Raw genomic sequence first — 17,709 nt, 5'->3', positions numbered from 1 at the left:
GGGTCTCTGGGGTGAATTTTGGGGGGATTTGGGGGTGAATTTTGGGGGAATTTTGGGGTGAATTTTGGGGGGATTTTGGGGTGAATTTTGGGGGCATTTTGGGGTCTCTGGGCTGAATTTTGGGGGGATTTTAATTGATTTTTGGCTGAATTTTAAGGGGATTTTGAGGGATTTTGGGGTCTCAGGATCTCAGGAGGAATTTGAGGATTTTTTGGGGGTCCCAATAACCCCGAAACCCCCCCAAAATTCCAGCTGTGATCAGGAATTACGGGCAGCTGCTCCTGGAGCTCTCGGCCGTGGTCCCCGACGGTCTCGTGGCGTTTTTCACCAGCTACGTTTACCTGGAGACCACCGTGGCCTCGTGGTACGAGCAGGTGAGACGCCCCAAAACCCACCTGGGACCCCCGAAAACCTCCCCAAAATAATCCCAGGGTTCAAAAACCCCCAAAAACCCCCCCAAAATACCCCAAAAATACCCCAAAATCACCTGGGATTTGCTGGAATCTCCCCAAAATCTCATCCCAGCCCTCACCTGTACCTGGAGACCCCCAAAACCCACCTGGGACCCCCGAAAACCTCCCCAAAATAATCCCAGGGTCCAAAAACCCTCAAAACCCCCCCAAAAATACCCCAAAATACCCCAAAAATACCCCAAAATACCCCAAAATACCCCAAAAATATCCTCAAAATGCCCCAAAATCACCTGGGATTTGCTGGAATCTCCCCAAAATCTCACCCCAGCCCTCACCTGTACCTGGAGACCCCCCAAAACCCACCTGGGACCCCCGAAAACCTCCCCAAAATAATCCCAGGGTTCAAAAACCCCCCCCAAACCCCCCCAAAATACCCCAAAATCCCCCAAAATACCCCAAAAATACCCCAAAATCCAGTGGAATGTGCTGGAATCTCCCCAAAATCTCACCCCAGCCCTCACCTGTATCTGGAGACCCCCCAAAACCCACCTGGGACCCCCGAAAACCTCCCCAAAATAATCCCAGGGTTCAAAAACCCCCCCAAAACCCCCCCAAAATCCCCAAAATACCCCAAAAATACCCCCAAAACCCACCCAGGACCCCCAAAACTGCCCCCAAAACCTTCCCAGGACCCCCAAAATCTGCCCAGGACCCCCCAAAACCCACCCAGGACCCCCAAAACTCCCCCCAAACCCACCCAGGACCCCCAAAACCCACCCAGGACCCCTCCCCAGGGCATCCTGGAGAACATCCAGAGGAACAAACGAGACCCAAAGCCCTTCCTGAGATGCCCAAAACCCCTCAAACACCCCCAGAACTCCATCCAGGACCCCCAAAACTCCCCCCAAACCCACCCAGGACCCCCCAAACTCCCCCAAACCCACCCAGGACCCCCAAAACTCCCCCCAAACCCACCCAGGACCCCCAAAACTCCCCCCAAACCCACCCAGGACCCCCCAAACTCCCCCAAACCCACCCAGGACCCCCAAAACTCCCCCCAAACCCACCCAGGACCCCCAAAACTGCCCCCAAACCCACCCAGGACCCCCCAAACTCCCCCAAACCCAGCCAGGACCCCTCCCCAGGGCATCCTGGAGAACATCCAGAGGAACAAACGAGACCCAAAGCCCCTCCTGAGACCCCCAAAACCCCTCCTGAGACCCCCAAAACTTCATCCAGGACCCCCAAAACCCACCCAAGACCCCCCAAAACCCACCCAGGACCCCCAAAACTCCCCAAAACCCACCCAGGACCCCCCCAAAACCCACCCAGGACCCCTCCCCAGGGCATCCTGGAGAACATCCAGAGGAACAAACGAGACCCAAAGCCCCTCCTGAGACCCCCAAAACTCCACCCAGGACCCCCAAAACTCCCCCCAAAACCCACCCAGGACCCCCAAACCCACCGAGGACCCCTCCCCAGGGCATCCTGGAGAACATCCAGAGGAACAAACTCCTCTTCATCGAGACCCAGGACGGGGCTGAGACCAGCGTGGCCCTGGAGAAGTACCAGGAGGTGCTGGGGAGGGGTCCTGGGGGGTCCTGGGGGGTTTTGGGGGGTCCTGGGGGCTTTTTGGGGGGTCCTGGGGGCTTTTTTGGGGGGTCCTGGAGGGTCCTGGGGGCTTTTGGGGGGGTCCTTGGAGGGTTTTGGGGGGTCCTGGGGGCTTTTTTGGGGGGTCCTGGGTGGTCCTGGGAGGGTTTTGGGGGGTCCTGGGGGCTTTTTTGGGGGGCCTGGGGGGTCCTGGGGGCTTTTTGGGGGGTCCCGGGGGCTTTTTTGGGGGGTCCTGGAGGGTCCTGGGGGTTTTTTGGGGGGTCCTGGGGGCTTTTTTTGGGGGTCCTGGGGGCTTTTGGGGGGGTCCTGGGAGGGTTTTGGGGGTTCCTGGGTGGGTTTGGGGGGTCCTGGGGGTTCCTTTGGGGCAGTTTTGGGGGTCCTGGGTGCTTTTGGGGTGAGTTTTGGGGGGTCCTGGGCAGATTTTTGGGGGTCCTGGCTGGGTTTTGGGGGGAATTTTGGGGGTCCCGAGTGGTTTTGGGGTGAGTTTTGGGGGTCCTGGATGAAATTTGGGGGTCCCAGCTGGGTTTTTGGGTATCCTGGATGGGATTTTGGGGTACCCTGGATAAAATTTAAGTATCCCACAAAATTTTGGGGGGTCCCAGGGGGTCTCCAGCACAAATGGGGGTGGGGGTCCCATTTTTGGGGGGGGTCTCCCCACATTTCCCCCCCCAGGCCTGCGAGAACGGCCGTGGGGCCGTGCTGCTCTCGGTGGCGCGGGGCAAAGTGTCCGAGGGCATCGATTTCGGTGAGATTTGGGGCAAATTTGGGCCTTTTTGGGGCTTTTTGGGGCTTTTTGGGGCTTTTGGGATTTTTGGGGATTTTTTTGGGATTTTTGGGGATTTTTTGGGGATTTTTTTGGGATTTTTTTTTTATTTTTTGGGGATTTTTTGGGATTTTTTTTGGGATTTTTTGGGGATTTTTTTAGGATTTTTGGGGGATTTTTTGTGGGATTTTTTGGGGATTTTTTGGGGATTTTTTGGGATTTTTAGGGATTTTTTGGGGATTTTTTTGGGGATTTTTTGGGATTTTTTGGGGATTATTTAGGGATTTTTGGGGGATTTTTTGAGGATTTTTTGAGGATTTTTTGGGGAATTTTTGGGATTTTTTGGGGATTTTTTTTGGATTTTTTGGGATTTTTTGGGGGATTTTTGGGGGATTTTTTGGGGATTTTTTGGGATTTTTTGGGGATTTTTTGGGGATTTTTTGGGGATTTTTTTGAGGATTTTTGGGGATTTTTGGGGGGATTTTTTGGGGATTTTTGGGATTTTTTTTTTATTTTTTGGGGATTTTTTGGGGGATTTTTTGGGGGTTTTTTTGGGGATTTTTTGGGGATTTTTTGTGATTTTTTGGGATTTTTTGGGGATTTTTTTGGATTTTGGGGGGATTTTTTTGGATTTTTTGGGGATTTTTTGGGGGATTTTTTGGGAATTTTTTTTGGGATTTTTTGGGGATTTTTGGGGGATTTTTTGGATTTTTTTGGGATTTTTTGGGGGATTATTTGAGGATTTTTTAGGATTTTTTGGAGGTTTTTTGGGGATTTTTTGGGGGTTTTTTGGGGATTTTTGGGGATTTTTTGGGGATTTTTTGGGATTTTTTGGGGGATTTTTTGGGGATTTTTTGGGGGATTTTTTGGGGATTTTTTGGGGTTTTTTAGGATTTTTTGGGGGATTTTTTGGGGATTTTTTGGGGATTTTTTTTTATTTTTTGGGGATTTTTTGGGATTTTTGGGGGATTTTTTGGGATTTTTTTGGGATTTTTTTGGGGTTTTTTTTTATTTTTTGGGGATTTTTTTTTGATTTTTTGGGGGATTTTTTTGGGATTTTTTGTCCTCTTTTTGTGTTTTTCCCACCCCAGTTTTGGGGCAAAGTGTCTGAGGGCATCGATTTCGGTGAGATTTGGGGCAAATTTGGGCCTTTTTGGGGCTTTTTGGGGCTTTTGGGATTTTTGGGGATTTTTCGGGATTTTTTTGGGATTTTTTTGGGATTTTTTTTTATTTTTTGGGGATTTTTTTTTTATTTTTGGGGGGATTTTTTGGGGATTTTTTGTCCTCTTTTTGTGTTTTTCCCACCCCAGTTTTGGGGTAAAGTGTCCGAGGGCATCGATTTCGGTGAGATTTGGGGGCAATTTGGGCCTTTTTGGGGCTTTTGGGATTTTTTGGATTTTTTTGGGATTTTTTGGGGATTTTTTGGGGATTTTTTAGGATTTTTTTGGGATTTTTTGGGGATTTTTGGGGGGATTTTTTGGATTTTTTTGGGATTTTTTGGGGGATTTTTTTGGGATTTTTTAGGATTTTTTTGGGATTTTTTTGGGATTTTTTGGGGATTTTTTGGGGGATTTTTTTGGGATTTTTTGGGGATTTTTTGGGATTTTTTTGGGATTTTTTTGGGATTTTTTTTTATTTTTTTGGGATTTTTTTTTTATTTTTGGGGGGATTTTTTGGGGATTTTTTGTCCTCTTTTTGTGTTTTTCCCACCCCAGTTTTGGGGCAAAGTGTCCGAGGGCATCGATTTCGGTGAGATTTGGGGCAAATTTGGGGCTTTTTGGGGCTTTTGGGATTTTTTGGATTTTTTTTGGATTTTTTTGGGATTTTTTAGGATTTTTGTGGGATTTTTTGGGATTTTTTGGGGGGATTTTTGGGGATTTTTTGGGGGATTTTTTGTGGGATTTTTTGGGATTTTTTGGGGATTTTTGGGGGATTTTTTGGGGGATTTTTTGGGGATTTTTTTGGGGATTTTTTGGGATTTTTGGGGATTTTTTGGGGATTTTTTTGGGATTTTGGGGGGATTTTTTGGGGGGGATTTTTTTTGGGATTTTTTGGGGTTTTTTTGGAATTTTTTGGGGATTTTTGGGGGGAATTTTTGGGATTTTTTTGGGATTTTTTTGGGATTTTTGGGGATTTTTTGGGGATTTTTGGGATTTTTTGGGGGATTTTTTGGGGATTTTTTTTTGGATTTTTTAGGATTTTTTGGGATTTTTTTGGGGATTTTTGGGGGATTTTTTGGGGAATTTTTTGGGATTTTTTGGGATTTTTTGAGGATTTTTTGGGGATTTTTTGGGATTTTTTTGGGGATTTTTTGGGGATTTTTTGGGGATTTTTTGGGATTTTTTTGAGGATTTTTGGGGATTTTTGGGGGGATTTTTTGGGGATTTTTTGGGGATTTTTTGGGGATTTTTTTGAGGATTTTTGGGGATTTTTGGGGGGATTTTTTGGGGATTTTTGGGGGGATTTTTGGGATTTTTTGGGGGATTATTTGAGGATTTTTTAGGATTTTTGGGGGGTTTTTTGGGGATTTTTTTGGATTTTTTGGGGATTTTGGGGGAATTTTTGGAGGTTTTTTGGGGGGATTTTTTTGCGATTTTTTGGAGATTTTTGGGGATTTTTTGGGGATTTTTTGGGGATTTTTGGGGATTTTTGGGGGATTTTTGGGGAATTTTTGGAGGTTTTTTGGGGGGATTTTTTGGGATTTTTTGGTGATTTTTCGGAATTTTTGGAGGTTTTTTGGGGGGATTTTTTTGGGATTTTTTGGGGATTTTTTGGGATTTTTTGGGGATTTTTTTGGATTTTTTGGGGATTTTTTGGGGGATTTTTTGGGAATTTTTTGGGGATTTTTTGGGGATTTTTTGGGGATTTTTTTTTTTATTTTTTGGGGATTTTTATTGGAAATTTTGTGGTTTTGGTGTTTTTATTGGAATTTTTGTGGTTTTGGGGCAGTTTTGGGGTGTCTGAACCCCGAATTTGTGCCCCCCAGTCCATCACTACGGGGTTTTGGGGCGGTTTTGGGGTTTTTTATTGGAAATTTTGTGGTTTTGGGGCAGTTTTGGTGTTTTTTATTGGATTTTTTTGGGTTTTGGGGCAGTTTTGGTGTTTTTTATTGGAATTTTTGTGGTTTTGATGTTTTTTTATTGGAAATTTTGTGGTTTTGGGGCAGTTTTGGGGTGTCTGAACCCCGAATTTGTGCCCCCCAGTCCATCACAATGGGGTTTTGGGGCAGTTTTGGTGTTTTTTATTGGAAATTTTGTGGTTTTGGGGCAGTTTTGGGGTTTTTTAGTGGAATTTTTGTGGTTTTGGGGTTTTTTATTGGAATTTTGGGGGTTTTGGGGCAGTTTTGGGGTGTCTGAACCCCGAATTTGTGCCCCCCAGTCCATCACTACGGCCGGGCCGTGATCATGTTCGGGGTCCCCTACGTTTACACCCAGAGCCGAATCCTCAAGGTGAGGAGGGAAAACCCCAAATTTCACCCCAAAATCTGTGGGGACAACAAGGGGGGGACACCTGGGGGGGTCTGGGGGGGTCTGGGGGGGGTCCAGGGGTTCTGGGGGGGGTCTGGGGGGGCTCTGGGGGACACCTGGGGGGGTTTGGGGGGGTCTGGGGGACACCTGGGGGGGTTTGGGGGGGTCTGGGGGGTGCCTGGGGGGGTTTGGGGGGGTCTGGGGGGTGCCTGGGGGGTCTGAGGGTACCTGGGGGATCTGGGGGGGGTCCAGGGGGGTCTGGTGGACACCTGGGGGGGTCTGGGGGACACCTGGGGATACCTGGGGGGGTCTGGGGGGCTCTGGGGGACACCTGGGGGGGTCTGGGGGACACCTGGGGATACCTGGGGGGGTCTAGGGGGCTCTGGGGGACACCTGGGGGGTACCTGGGGGGTACCTGGGGACACCTGGGGGGGTCTGGGGGGGTCCAGGGGGGTCTGGGGGACACCTGGGGGTACCTGGGGGGGTCTGGGGGGGGGGTTCAGGGGAGTCTGGGGGACACCTGGGGGTACCTGGGGGACACCTGGGGGGGTCTGGGGGGCTCTGGGGGACACCTGGGGGGTCTGGGGGGGTACCTGGGGATACCTGGGGGTACCTGGGGGAGTCTGGGGGACACCTGGGGGAGTCTGGGGGGTACCTGGGGAGGTCTGGGTGGATTTGGGGGTCCAGGGGGGTCTGGGGGGTACCTGGGGGGGTTTGGGGGGTCTGGGGGACACCTGGGGAGGTCTGGGGGTACTTGGGGGGGTCTGGGGAATACCTGGGGACACCTGGGTGGTCTCTGGGGAGGTCTGGGGGACACCTGGGGGGGTCTGGGGGGTACCTGGGTGGGTCTGGAGGTTCTGGGGGACACCTGGGTTATCTCTGGATGGGTCTGGGGGTCTCTGGGTGGTCCCTGGGGGTCTCCAGGGGGTCTCTGGCGGTCCCTGGGGGTCCCTGGGGAGATCTCTGGGGGGTCCCTGGGGGTCTCTGGGGGGTCCCTGGGGGTCTCCAGGGGGTCTCAGCCCCCTTTTCCCAGCCAGGCCCGTCTGGAATTCCTGCGGGAGCAGCTCCGGGGGTGTGGGAGATCACCTGGGGCTCACCTGTCCTGCAGGCCTGGGGGGTCCCTGGGGGTCTCTGGGGGTCCCTGGGGGTCTCTGGGGGTCTCCAGGGGGTCTCATCTCCCTTTTCCCGGCCAGGCCCGTCTGGAATTCCTGCGGGAGCAGCTCCAGGTGCGCGAGGGCGAATTCCTGACCTTCGACGCCATGAGACACGCGGCGCAGTGCGTGGGGAGGGCGCTGCGGGGCAAGAGCGACTACGGGCTCATGGTGTTCGCTGACAAGGTGGGGAGGGGTCCCGGGGGTCCTGGGGGGGATTTGGGGGGTCCTGGGGGGGATTTGGGGCCGGTTTGGGGGGTCCTGGGGGGGTTTGGGGCAGTGCGTGGGGAGGGCGCTGCGGGGCAAGAGCGACTACGGGCTGATGGTGTTCGCTGACAAGGTGGGGAGGGGTCCCGGGGGTCCTGGGGGGCATTTGGGGTCATTTTGGGGGGTCCTGGAGGGGATTTGGGGTTGGTTTGGGGGGATTTGGGGTCGGTTTGGGGGGTCCTGGGGGGGTTTGGGTTCACTTTGGGTGGAATTGGGGTCACTCTGGGGGGATTTGGGGTTGGTTTGGGGGATCCTGGGGAGGTTTGGGGGGTCCTGGAGGGGATTTGGGGTCACTTTGAGGGGATTTGGGGTCATTCTGGGGGGATTTGGGGTCATTTTGGGGGGTCCTGGGGGGGTTTGGGGCAGTGCGTGGGGAGGGCGCTGCAGGGCAAGAGCGACTACGGGCTGATGGTGTTCGCTGACAAGGTGGGGAGGGGTCCCAAGGGGGTTTGGGGGGTCCTGGGGGGCATTTGGGGTCGGTTTGGGGGGATTTGGGGTCATTCTGGGGGGATTTGGGGTCACTTTGAGGGGATTTGGGGTTGGTTTGAGGGGATTTGGGGTCAGTTTGGGGGGTCCTGGGGGGGTTTGGGGCAGTGCGTGGGGAGGGCGCTGCGGGGCAAGAGCGACTACGGGCTGATGGTGTTTGCTGACAAGGTGGGGAGGGGTCCCAAGGGGGTTTGGGGGGGATTTGGGGTCACTTTGATGAGATTTGGGGTCGGTTTGAGGGGATTTGGGGTCATTCTGGGGGGATTTGGGGTCGGTTTGGGGGGTCCTGGGGGGGTTTGGGGCAGTGCGTGGGGAGGGCGCTGCGGGGCAAGAGCGACTACGGGCTCATGGTGTTCGCTGACAAGGTGGGGAGGGGTCCCAAGGGAGTTTGGGGGGGATTTGGGGTTGGTTTGAGGGGATTTGGGGGGTCCTGGGGGGGTTTTGGGGGTCACTTTGGGGGGTTTGGGGCAGTGCGTGGGGAGGGCGCTGCGGGGCAAGAGCGACTACGGGCTGATGGTGTTCGCTGACAAGGTGGGGAGGGGTCCCAAGGGGGTTTGGGGGGGTCCTGGGGGGGATTTGGGGTCGGTTTGGGGGGATTTGGGGTCGGTTTGGGGGGTCCTGGGGGGGTTTGGGGCAGTGCGTGGGGAGGGCGCTGCGGGGCAAGAGCGACTACGGGCTGATGGTGTTCGCTGACAAGGTGGGGAGGGGTCCCAAGGGGGTCCTGGAGAGGATTTGGGGTCGGTTTGAGGGGATTTGGGGGGTCCTGGGGGGGATTTGGGGGTCACTTTGGGGGGTTTGGGGCAGTGCGTGGGGAGGGCGCTGCGGGGCAAGAGCGACTACGGGCTGATGGTGTTCGCTGACAAGGTGGGGAGGGGTCCCAAGGGGGTTTGGGGGGTCCTGGGGGGGGTTTGGGGTCGGTTTGAGGGGATTTGGGGTTGGTTTGGGGGAATTTGGGGTCATTTTGGGGGGTCCTGGGGGGGTTTGGGGCAGTGCGTGGGGAGGGCGCTGCGGGGCAAGAGCGACTACGGGCTGATGGTGTTCGCTGACAAGGTGGGGAGGGGTCCTGGGGGTCCTGGGGGGGATTTGGGGGGTCCTGGGGGGGATTTGGGGTCGGTTTGGGGGGTCCTCGGGGGGTTTGGGGGGTCCTGGGGGGGTTTGGGGCAGTGCGTGGGGAGGGCGCTGCGAGGCAAGAGCGACTACGGGCTGATGGTGTTCGCTGACAAGGTGGGGAGGGGTCCCGGGGGTCCTGGGGGGGATTTGGGGTCGGTTTGGGGGGGTTTGGGGTCAGTTTGGGGGGTCCTGGGGGGGTTTGGGTTCACTTTGGGTGGAATTGGGGTCACTCTGGGGGGATTTGGGGTTGGTTTGGGGGATCCTGGGGAGGTTTGGGGGGTCCTGGAGGGGATTTGGGGTCACTTTGAGGGGATTTGGGGTCGGTTTGGGGGGTCCTGGGGGGATTTGGGGGGGTCCTGGGGGGGTTTGGGGCAGTGCGTGGGGAGGGCGCTGCGGGGCAAGAGCGACTACGGGCTGATGGTGTTCGCTGACAAGGTGGGGAGGGGTCCCAAGGGGGTTTGGGGGGGATTTGGGGTTGGTTTGAGGGGATTTGGGGGGTCCTGGGGGGGATTTGGGGTCATTTTGGGGGGTCCTGGGGGGGTTTTGGGGGTCACTTTGGGGGGTTTGGGGCAGTGCGTGGGGAGGGCGCTGCGGGGCAAGAGCGACTACGGGCTCATGGTGTTCGCTGACAAGGTGGGGAGGGGTCCCAAGGGGGTTTGGGGGGTCCTGGGGGGGATTTGGGGTCACTTTGAGGGGATTTGGGGTCATTTTGGGGGGTCCTGGGGGGGTTTGGGTTCACTTTGGGTGGAATTGGGGTCACTTTGGGGGGGTTTGGGGTCGGTTTGGGGTCATTTTGGGGGGATTTGGGGGGTCCTGGGGGGGTTTGGGGGGATTTGGGGGGTCCTGGGGGGGTTTGGGGGGGTCCTGGGGGTATTTCGGAGGTCCTGAGGTGTTTTTGGGATCCCAAACCCCCATTTTCCCCCCGTTTCCCCCCATTTTCCCCCCGTTTTTCCCCATTTCCCCCCATTTTTTCCCGTTTTTTCCCATTTTTTTCCCATTTCCCCCCGTTTTTTTCCCATTTTCCCCCCGTTTCCCCCGTTTTCGCCCCGTTCCCGCCGTTTTTTTCCCCTTTTTTCCCCTTTTTTCCCCATTTCCCCCCTATTTTCCCCCGTTTCCCCCCATTTTTCCCCTTTTTTCCCCATTTCCCCCCGTTTTTTTCCCATTTTTCCCGTTTTTTCCCATTTTTCCCATTTTTCCCCCGTTTTCCCCCCGTTTTTCCCCATTTTCCCCCATTTCCCCCCATTTTTTCCCATTTTTTTTCCCATTTTTCCCATTTTCCCCCCATTTTTCCCCGTTTTCCCCCCGTTTTTCCCATTTCTCCCCGTTTTTTCCCGTTTTCTCCCCGTTTTTCCCCGTTTTCCCCCCCATTTCCCCCCGTTTTTTCCCATTTTCTCCCCATTTTTTCACGTTTTTCCCCATTTTTCCCGTTTTCCCCCCGTTTTTTCCCGTTTTCCCCCCATTTTCCCCCCATTTCCCCCCTTTTTTTCCCGTTTTTTTCCCATTTTTCCCGTTTTCCCCCCGTTTCCCCCCGTTTTTCCCATTTTTTTTCCCGTTTTTTCCCGTTTTCCCCCCATTTTTTCCCATTTCCCCCCATTTTCCCCCCGTTTCCCCCCATTTTCCCCCCATTTCCCCCCTTTTTTTCCCATTTTTCCCGTTTTTCCCCCATTTTTTCCCATTTTCCCCCCATTTCCCCCCGTTTTTTCCCCATTTCCCCCCGTTTTTTTCCCGTTTTCCCCCGTTTTTTCCCATTTTCCCCCCATTTTTCCCATTTCTCCCCATTTTTCCCGTTTTCCCCCCGTTTTCCCCCCGTTTTTTCCCATTTTCCCCCCATTTTTCCCATTTTCCCCCCGTTTTCCCCTGGTTTTTTCCCATTTCCCCCCATTTTCCCCCGTTTTCCCCCCGTTTTTTCCCATTTTTTTCCCCTTTTTTTCCCATTTTTTCCCATTTTCCCCCCATTTTTCCCATTTTCCCCCCGTTTCCCCCTGTTTTTTCCCCTTTTTTCCCCATTTCCCCCCGTTTCCCCCCCATTTTCCCCCATTTTTTCCCCATTTCCCCCCCATTTTCCCCCATTTTTTCCCCATTTTTTTCCCATTTCCCCCCGTTTTTTTCCCATTTTCCCCCCGTTTTTCCCTGTTTTCCCCCCGTTTTTTCCCATTTTTTTTCCCATTTTTCCCGTTTTCCCCCGTTTTTTCCCATTTTTTTTCCCGTTTTTCCCATTTTCTCCCCGTTTTCCCCCCGTTTCCCCCATTTTTTCCCATTTTTTTTCGCATTTTTCCCATTTTCCCCCCGTTTTCCCCCCGTTTTCCCCCATTTTTCCCCATTTTTTTTCCCGTTTTTCCCATTTCCCCCCGTTTTTTCCCATTTCCCCCCGTTTTCCCCCGTTTTTTCCCATTTCCCCCCATTTTCCCCCCGTTTTCCCCCCGTTTTTTCCCCATTTTTTTCCCCATTTCCCCCCATTTTCCCCCCGTTTTTTCCCATTTCCCCCCATTTTCCCCCCGTTTCCCCCCGTTTTCCCCCCATTTTTCCCATTTTCCCCCCATTTTCCCCCCGTTTTTTCCCGTTTTCCCCCCGTTTTTCCCCATTTCCCCCCATTTTCCCCCCGTTTCCCCCCGTTTCCGTCCCGCCCCGCAGCGTTTCTCGCGCTGGGACAAGCGTGGCAAGCTGCCGCGCTGGATCCAGGAGCGGCTCCCGGACTCGCAGCTCAACCTCACCGTGGACGAGGCCGTGCAGGCGGCCAAGAGGTTCCTGCGGGAGATGGCCCAGCCCTTCCGACAGGTCAGGGATCCGCTGGATCCCCCCCGGATCCCGCCCCGGATCCCTCCCGATCCGACCCCGGATCCCACCCGGGTCCAGCCCCGGATCCCTCCCGATCCGACCCCGGATCCCGCCCCGGATCCCTCCCGATCCAACCTGATCCCACCGGATCCCCCCCGGATCCCGCCCCGGATCCCTCCCGATCCAACCTGATCCCACCCGGATCCAGCCCCGGATCCACCCCCGGATCCCTACTGATCCCACCCGGGTCCAGCCCCGGATCCCCACCAGAATCCAGCCCCGGATCCAGCCCCGGATCCAGCCCCGGATCCAGCCCCGGATCCCTCCCGATCCCACCTGATCCCACCGGAATCCAGCCCCGGATCCCTCCCGATCCCACCTGATCCCACCGGAATCCAGCCCCGGATCCCGCCCCGGATCCACCCCGGATCCACCCCCGGATCCAGCCCGGATCCCCCCCGGATCCCACCCGGGTCCAGCCCCGGATCCCGCCCAGGTCCCTTCCAATCCAACCCCGGATCCAGCCCCGGATCCCTCCCAATCCCACCTGATCCCACCAGAATCCAGCCCCGGATCCACCCCCGGATCCCACCCCAGATCCCTCCCAATCCCACCTGATCCCCCCCGGATCCCGCCTGGGTCCAGCCCCGGATCCACCCCTGGGTCCCTCCTGATACCCCCCCGGATCCACCCCCGGATCCCACCCCAGATCCCTCCCAATCCACCCGATCCAGCCCCAGATCCCACTCGGATCCCACTCAGATCCCCCCCAAATCCCCCCCAGATCTACCCCAGATCCCCCCAGACCCCCCAGATCCCCCCCAGATCCCCCCCAGACCCCCCAGACCCCCCAGATCCCCCCCAGATCCCCCCCAGATCCCTTTCCCAGATCCCTTTCCCAGATCCCTTCCCCAGATCCCTTTTGACGGCGGATCCCTTTCCCAGGAGGACCAGCTGGGGCTGTCGCTGCTGACGTGGGAGCAGCTCCAGGCCGGGGAGGTTCTGCAGCGGATCCAGGGGATCGCCCAGCAGCTCTGAGGGGATCCACCCCCGGGATCCACCCCCGGGATCCACCCCCGGGATCCACCCCCGGGATCCACCCCCGGGATCCACCCCCGGGAACCCACCCGGGATCCACCCCCGGGATCCACCCTGGGATCCACACACAGGATCCACCCCCGGGATCCACCCCCGGGATCCACCCAGGAACACCCAGGACCCACCCGGGATCCACCCTGGGATCCACACCCGGGATCCACACCCGGGATCCACCTGGGAACCCCCCCAGGATCCACCCAGGAACCACCCTGGATCCACCCTGGATCCACCTGCGGGATCCACCCAGGAACCACCCAGGATCCACCCCCGAACCCACCCGGGATCCACCCCCGGGATCCACCCCCGGGATCCACCCCCAGGATCCACCCGGGAACACCCCAGGAACCACCTGGGAACCCCCCCGGGATCCACCCGGGATCCACCCTGGGATCCACCCCCGGGATCCACCTGGGAACACCTCGGGAACCCCCCAGAAACCACCCGGGATCCACCCCCGGGATCCACCCGGGATCCACCGCAGGAGGAACCGGATCCCCGGGGGAGGGACCGGATCCCTCTGGAGGGGGACCGGATCCCTTTTGGGGGGGACCGGATCCCTCTGGGTGGGATCTGCCCCCCCCCCCCGGGTGGGATCTGGGACCCCTCCCCCCCCCCAAATCCCCTTCTTGTAAATCCCCTCCCCCCCCCCCAATAAAGCCGGGTTCCACCCCCCATCATTCTCCCGTGCCTCAGTTTCCCCCCAGGGGGGGGGTTTGGAGTTCCTCCCCTCCTCCTTGCGTGCCTCAGTTTCCCCCAAAGTGTTTGGAGGGGGGGGGTGGGGGTCCCCATTTCCCGTGCCTCAGTTTCCCCCTTGGGGGATTTTGGGGGTCCTCCCCCCCCCTCATTTCCCGTGCCTCAGTTTCCCCGTTTGGGATTTTGGGGGTTCTCTCCCCCGCCTCATTTCCCGTGCCTCAGTTTCCCCCTGGGTGCTTTCAGGGGGGGATTTTTTTGGGTGTCCCCATTTCCCGTGCCTCAGTTTCCCCCCAGCTGTATTTTTGGGACCCCCCCCCGGCCCCTCCCCCCCCAATTTTGACACCGGATCCCCCCCCGGGAAACCGGAGCCGACCTAAAAATACCCGGGGGGGGGGGAGGGGGAGGGGGAGGGGGGGGTGGGGGGCGGGGCTGGGGCCGCCCCCTCCCCTCCCCTCCCCCCCCTCGACTTGAATTGCCCTGAGCCAGCGGATGGGGTCACCCCGCCCCCCCCCCGGGATTTGGGGGTCTCGGGACCCCCCCGTGAGGATTTGGGGGGGTCTCAGGACCCCCCCCAGTGAGGATTTGGGGGGGTCTCAGGACCCCCCCGTGGGAATTCGGGGGTCCCCCATGGTGATTTGGGGGTCCCAGGACCCCCCCCATGGTGATTTGGGGGTCCCAAGACCCCCCCCAGTGAGGATTTGGGGGTCTCAGGACCCCCCCAGTGAGGATTTGGGGGGGTCTCAGGACCCCCCCGTGGGAATTTGAGGGTCCCGGGACCCCCCCCATGGGAATTTGGGGGTCTCAAGACCCCCCCGTGAGGATTTGGGGGTCCCCTGTGGGAATTTGGGGGTCCCGAGACCCCCCCCATGAAGATTTGGGGGTCCCCAGTGAGGATTTGGGGGTCTCAGGACCCCCCCGTGAGGATTTGGGGGGGGGGGAGTCCCCTCCAAGCCCCCCTTTAGGGCTCCCCGGGGGGGTCCCGGAATTCGGGGGGTGGTCCCTGAATTTTGGGGGGGGGGTCCCGCTATTTTTGGGGGGTGGTCCCGGTGCCCCAGAGGCTCCCGCTATTTTTGGGGGGTGGTCCCGTTATTTCGGGGGTGGTCCCTGAATTCGGGGGTGGTCCCGCTATTTTTGGGGGGGTTCCCGCTATTTTGGGGGGTGGTCCCGCTATTTTTGGGGGTGGTCCCGCTATTTTTGGGGGTGGTCCCGGTGCCCCAGAGGCTCCCGCTATTTTTGGGGGGTGGTCCCTGAATTCGGGGGGTGGTCCCGTTATTTCGGGGGTGGTCCCTGAATTCGGGGGTGGTCCCGCTATTTTTGGGAGGGGTCCCGCTATTTTTGGGGGGTGGTCCCGGTGCCCCAGAGGCTCCCGCTATTTTTGGGGGGTGGTCCCGTTATTTTGGGGGTGGTCCCTGAATTCGGGGGTGGTCCCGCTATTTTTGGGGGTGGTCCCGCTATTTTGGGGGGTGGTCCCGGTGCCCCAGAGGTTCCCGCTATTTTTGGGGGGTGGTCCCGCTATTTTGGGGGGTGGTCCCGCTATTTTTGGGGGGTGGTCCCGGTGCCCCAGAGGCTCCCGCTATTTTTGGGGGGTGGTCCCGTTATTTCGGGGGTGGTCCCTGAATTCGGGGGGTGGTCCCGCTATTTTGGGGGGTGGTCCCGGCCCCGCCCCGCTCTCCCGGGGGGCGCCAGGTGCCGCCCGTTCCCCCCCCCCCCCCCCGGGAGGGACACCGGACACCGGGGGGCGGCTCCGGGGGTCCCCGAGGGTCTCCCGCGGGCCGGGGGCGGCTCGGGCCGGGCCCGGTTCCGCCCGGTCCGGAGCCCCCCCGGAGCCCCCCCAGCCCCGAGGGGGTCTCGGGGGGGATAAAAGCGCCCGTGGGGGTCCCGCTCCCACCGCTCCCCCCGCGCCCGGTACCGGCCCGACCCCGACCCGGCCCCGCCGAGAGAGACAAGGTAACGCCGGGACCCCCCCGGGACCACCGGGACCACCCCGGGACCCCCCCGGGACCACCCCGGGACCCCCCCGGGACCACCGGGACCACCCCGGGACCCCCCCGGGACCACCGGGATCACCCCGGGACCCCCCCGGGACCACCGGGACCACCCCGGGACCCCCCCCGGGACCACCCCGGGACCACCGGGAAACCCCCGGGACCCCCCCCGGGACCACCGGGAAACCCCCGGGACCACCGGGACCACCCCGGGACCCCCCCGGGACCACCGGGAAACCCCCGGGATCACCCCGGGACCACCCCGGGACCCCCCCGGGACCACCGGGAACCCCCCGGGACCCCCCCGGGACCACCCCGGGACCACCGGGACCCTCCCGGGACCCCCCTGGGATCCCCCTGGGATCCCCCGGGACCCAAATCGGTACCGGGACGTCCTTCGGGACCCCCCTGGGGACCCCCGGGATCCGGGACAGGGACCCGCGACCCCCGCCCGGTGTCACCGGGACCGGGATTTGGGACCGGGATCGGGATTCGGGACCGGGACCGGGACAGGGACCCGGATTCGGGACCGGGACCGGGATTCGGGACCGGGATCGGGATTCAGAACCAGGATCCGGGACCGGGATCCGGACCGGGATCGGGATTCGGGATCGGGACCGGGATCCGGAACCGGGATCTGCGCCCAGCCCGGTGTCACCGGGACAGAACCGGGATCCGGGACCGGGATCCGGACCGGGATCTGCCCCCAGCCCGGTGTCACCGGGACCGGGACAGAACCGGGACCGGGATCCGGGACCGGGATCCGGACCGGGATCTGCGCCCAGCCCGGTGTCACCGGGACCGGGACAGAACCGGGATCCGGGATCGGGATCCGGACCGGGATCTGCCCCCAGCCCGGTGTCACCGGGACCGGGACAGAACCGGGACCGGGATCCGGACCGGGGTCTGCGCCCAGCCCGGTGTCACCGGGACCGGGACAGAAGCGGGATCCGGGCCCCGCCCCCTCCCGGTGTCCCCGGTGTCCCCGAGGCCCCCCCGCCCCCCCCCCCGGGCTATAAATAACCCCGGCCCCAACAAGGAGCGGAGCGGGGAGGCCACGCCCACAGGGCCACGCCCACAGGGCCACGCCCCCTGTGTCACCTGCTGCGACACGTGTCCCCTCCCCCCCCGTGTCCCCACAGTGTCCCCGGTGTCCCCACGGTGTCACCATGTCCCCCAGTGTCCCCTCGGTGTCCCCACAGTGTCCCCCAGTGTCCCCCAGTGTCCCCTCGGTGTCCCCTCGGTGTCCCCTCGGTGTCACCATGTCCCCCAGTGTCACCACGGTGTCCCCCTGGTATCCCCCCGGTGTCCCCACGGTGTCCCCACGATGTCCCCACAGTGTCCCCCAATGTCCCCTCGGTGTCCCCCCGGTGTCCCCACGGTGTCACCATCTCCCCACAGTGTCCCCCCCGTGTCCCCCCCAGTGTCCCCAGTGTCCCCTGGCTGTCCCGGTGTCCCTCCAGTGTCCCCCCCGTGTCCCCTGACCCCTGTTCCCGTGTCCCCACAGTGTCACCATGACCCCTGACCCCTGTCCCTGTCCCCTAACCCTGTCCCTGTCCCCTCAGTGTCCCCAGGATGCCGTTCAGCAACACCCACAACAAGTACAAGCAGAAGTTCTCTGCCGAGGAGGAGACCCCAGACCCCTGTCCTGTGTCCCCACGGTGTCACCATGACCCCTGACCCCTGTCCCTGTCCCCTAACCCTGTCCCTGTCCCCCCAGTGTCCCCAAGATGCCGTTCAGCAACACCCACAACAAGTACAAGCTCAAGTTCTCAGCCGAGGAGGAGACCCCAGACCCCTGTCCTGTGTCCCCACAGTGTCCCCCCATTGTCACCATGACCCCTGACCCCTGACCCCTGTCCCTGTCCCCCCAGTGTCCCCAGGATGCCG

At 59.0% G+C, this 17,709-nt stretch overlaps 2 protein-coding genes and 1 long non-coding RNA gene across 3 annotated transcripts in view; 2 read left to right on the top strand and 1 right to left on the bottom strand.

The window, feature by feature from the left end:
* Positions 1 to 13,437, top strand: part of ERCC2 (ERCC excision repair 2, TFIIH core complex helicase subunit) — a 39,154-nt gene extending 25,717 nt beyond the window's left edge. The window contains exons 17-23 of the mRNA XM_086872085.1: positions 253 to 374; positions 1,896 to 1,988; positions 2,697 to 2,769; positions 6,166 to 6,236; positions 7,448 to 7,591; positions 11,900 to 12,043; positions 12,989 to 13,437. Of these exons, the coding sequence (XP_086728211.1) occupies positions 253 to 374; positions 1,896 to 1,988; positions 2,697 to 2,769; positions 6,166 to 6,236; positions 7,448 to 7,591; positions 11,900 to 12,043; positions 12,989 to 13,081 (740 nt within the window). The 3' untranslated portion in view covers positions 13,082 to 13,437. The remainder of the gene's footprint in view (positions 1 to 252; positions 375 to 1,895; positions 1,989 to 2,696; positions 2,770 to 6,165; positions 6,237 to 7,447; positions 7,592 to 11,899; positions 12,044 to 12,988) is intronic.
* On the bottom strand, positions 93 to 7,485 carry LOC147647407 (uncharacterized). Its single transcript, XR_015281584.1, has 3 exons — positions 7,352 to 7,485; positions 1,879 to 1,970; positions 93 to 341 (listed from the first exon to the last, which is right to left on the bottom strand). It is a non-coding gene; the product is annotated as an uncharacterized LOC147647407 (long non-coding RNA).
* Positions 13,438 to 14,700: 1,263 nt separating the features above from the next.
* LOC147647405 (uncharacterized) lies at positions 14,701 to 17,687 on the top strand. Its single transcript, XM_086872030.1, has 3 exons — positions 14,701 to 14,721; positions 14,890 to 15,781; positions 17,540 to 17,687. Exons 1-3 carry the CDS (start codon positions 14,701 to 14,703, stop codon positions 17,656 to 17,658), a joined length of 1,032 nt encoding a protein of 343 aa, XP_086728156.1. The 3' UTR covers positions 17,659 to 17,687.
* The last annotated feature ends 22 nt before the right edge of the window (positions 17,688 to 17,709 follow it).

Source organism: Cyanistes caeruleus, chromosome 38, assembly GCF_971803275.1.
Source record: "Cyanistes caeruleus chromosome 38, bCyaCae1.hap1.1, whole genome shotgun sequence".
Lineage (NCBI taxonomy): Eukaryota > Metazoa > Chordata > Aves > Passeriformes > Paridae > Cyanistes > Cyanistes caeruleus.
The sequence above is the reverse complement of the archived record's forward strand: the minus strand, read 5'-3'. Positions and strand labels throughout refer to the sequence as shown.

What these genes read in the sequence shown, in the direction of transcription:
- LOC147647405 (XM_086872030.1), top strand. Translation starts at nt 14,701, where the DNA reads ATGAAGATTTGGGGGTCCCCA. An exon ending in TGAAGATTTGGGGGTCCCCA is followed by an intron (nt 14,722 to 14,889) that starts GTGAGGATTTGG and finishes CCGGTGCCCCAG; the next exon opens with AGGCTCCCGCTATTTTTGGG. An exon ending in GCCCCGCCGAGAGAGACAAG is followed by an intron (nt 15,782 to 17,539) that starts GTAACGCCGGGA and finishes CTGTCCCCCCAG; the next exon opens with TGTCCCCAAGATGCCGTTCA.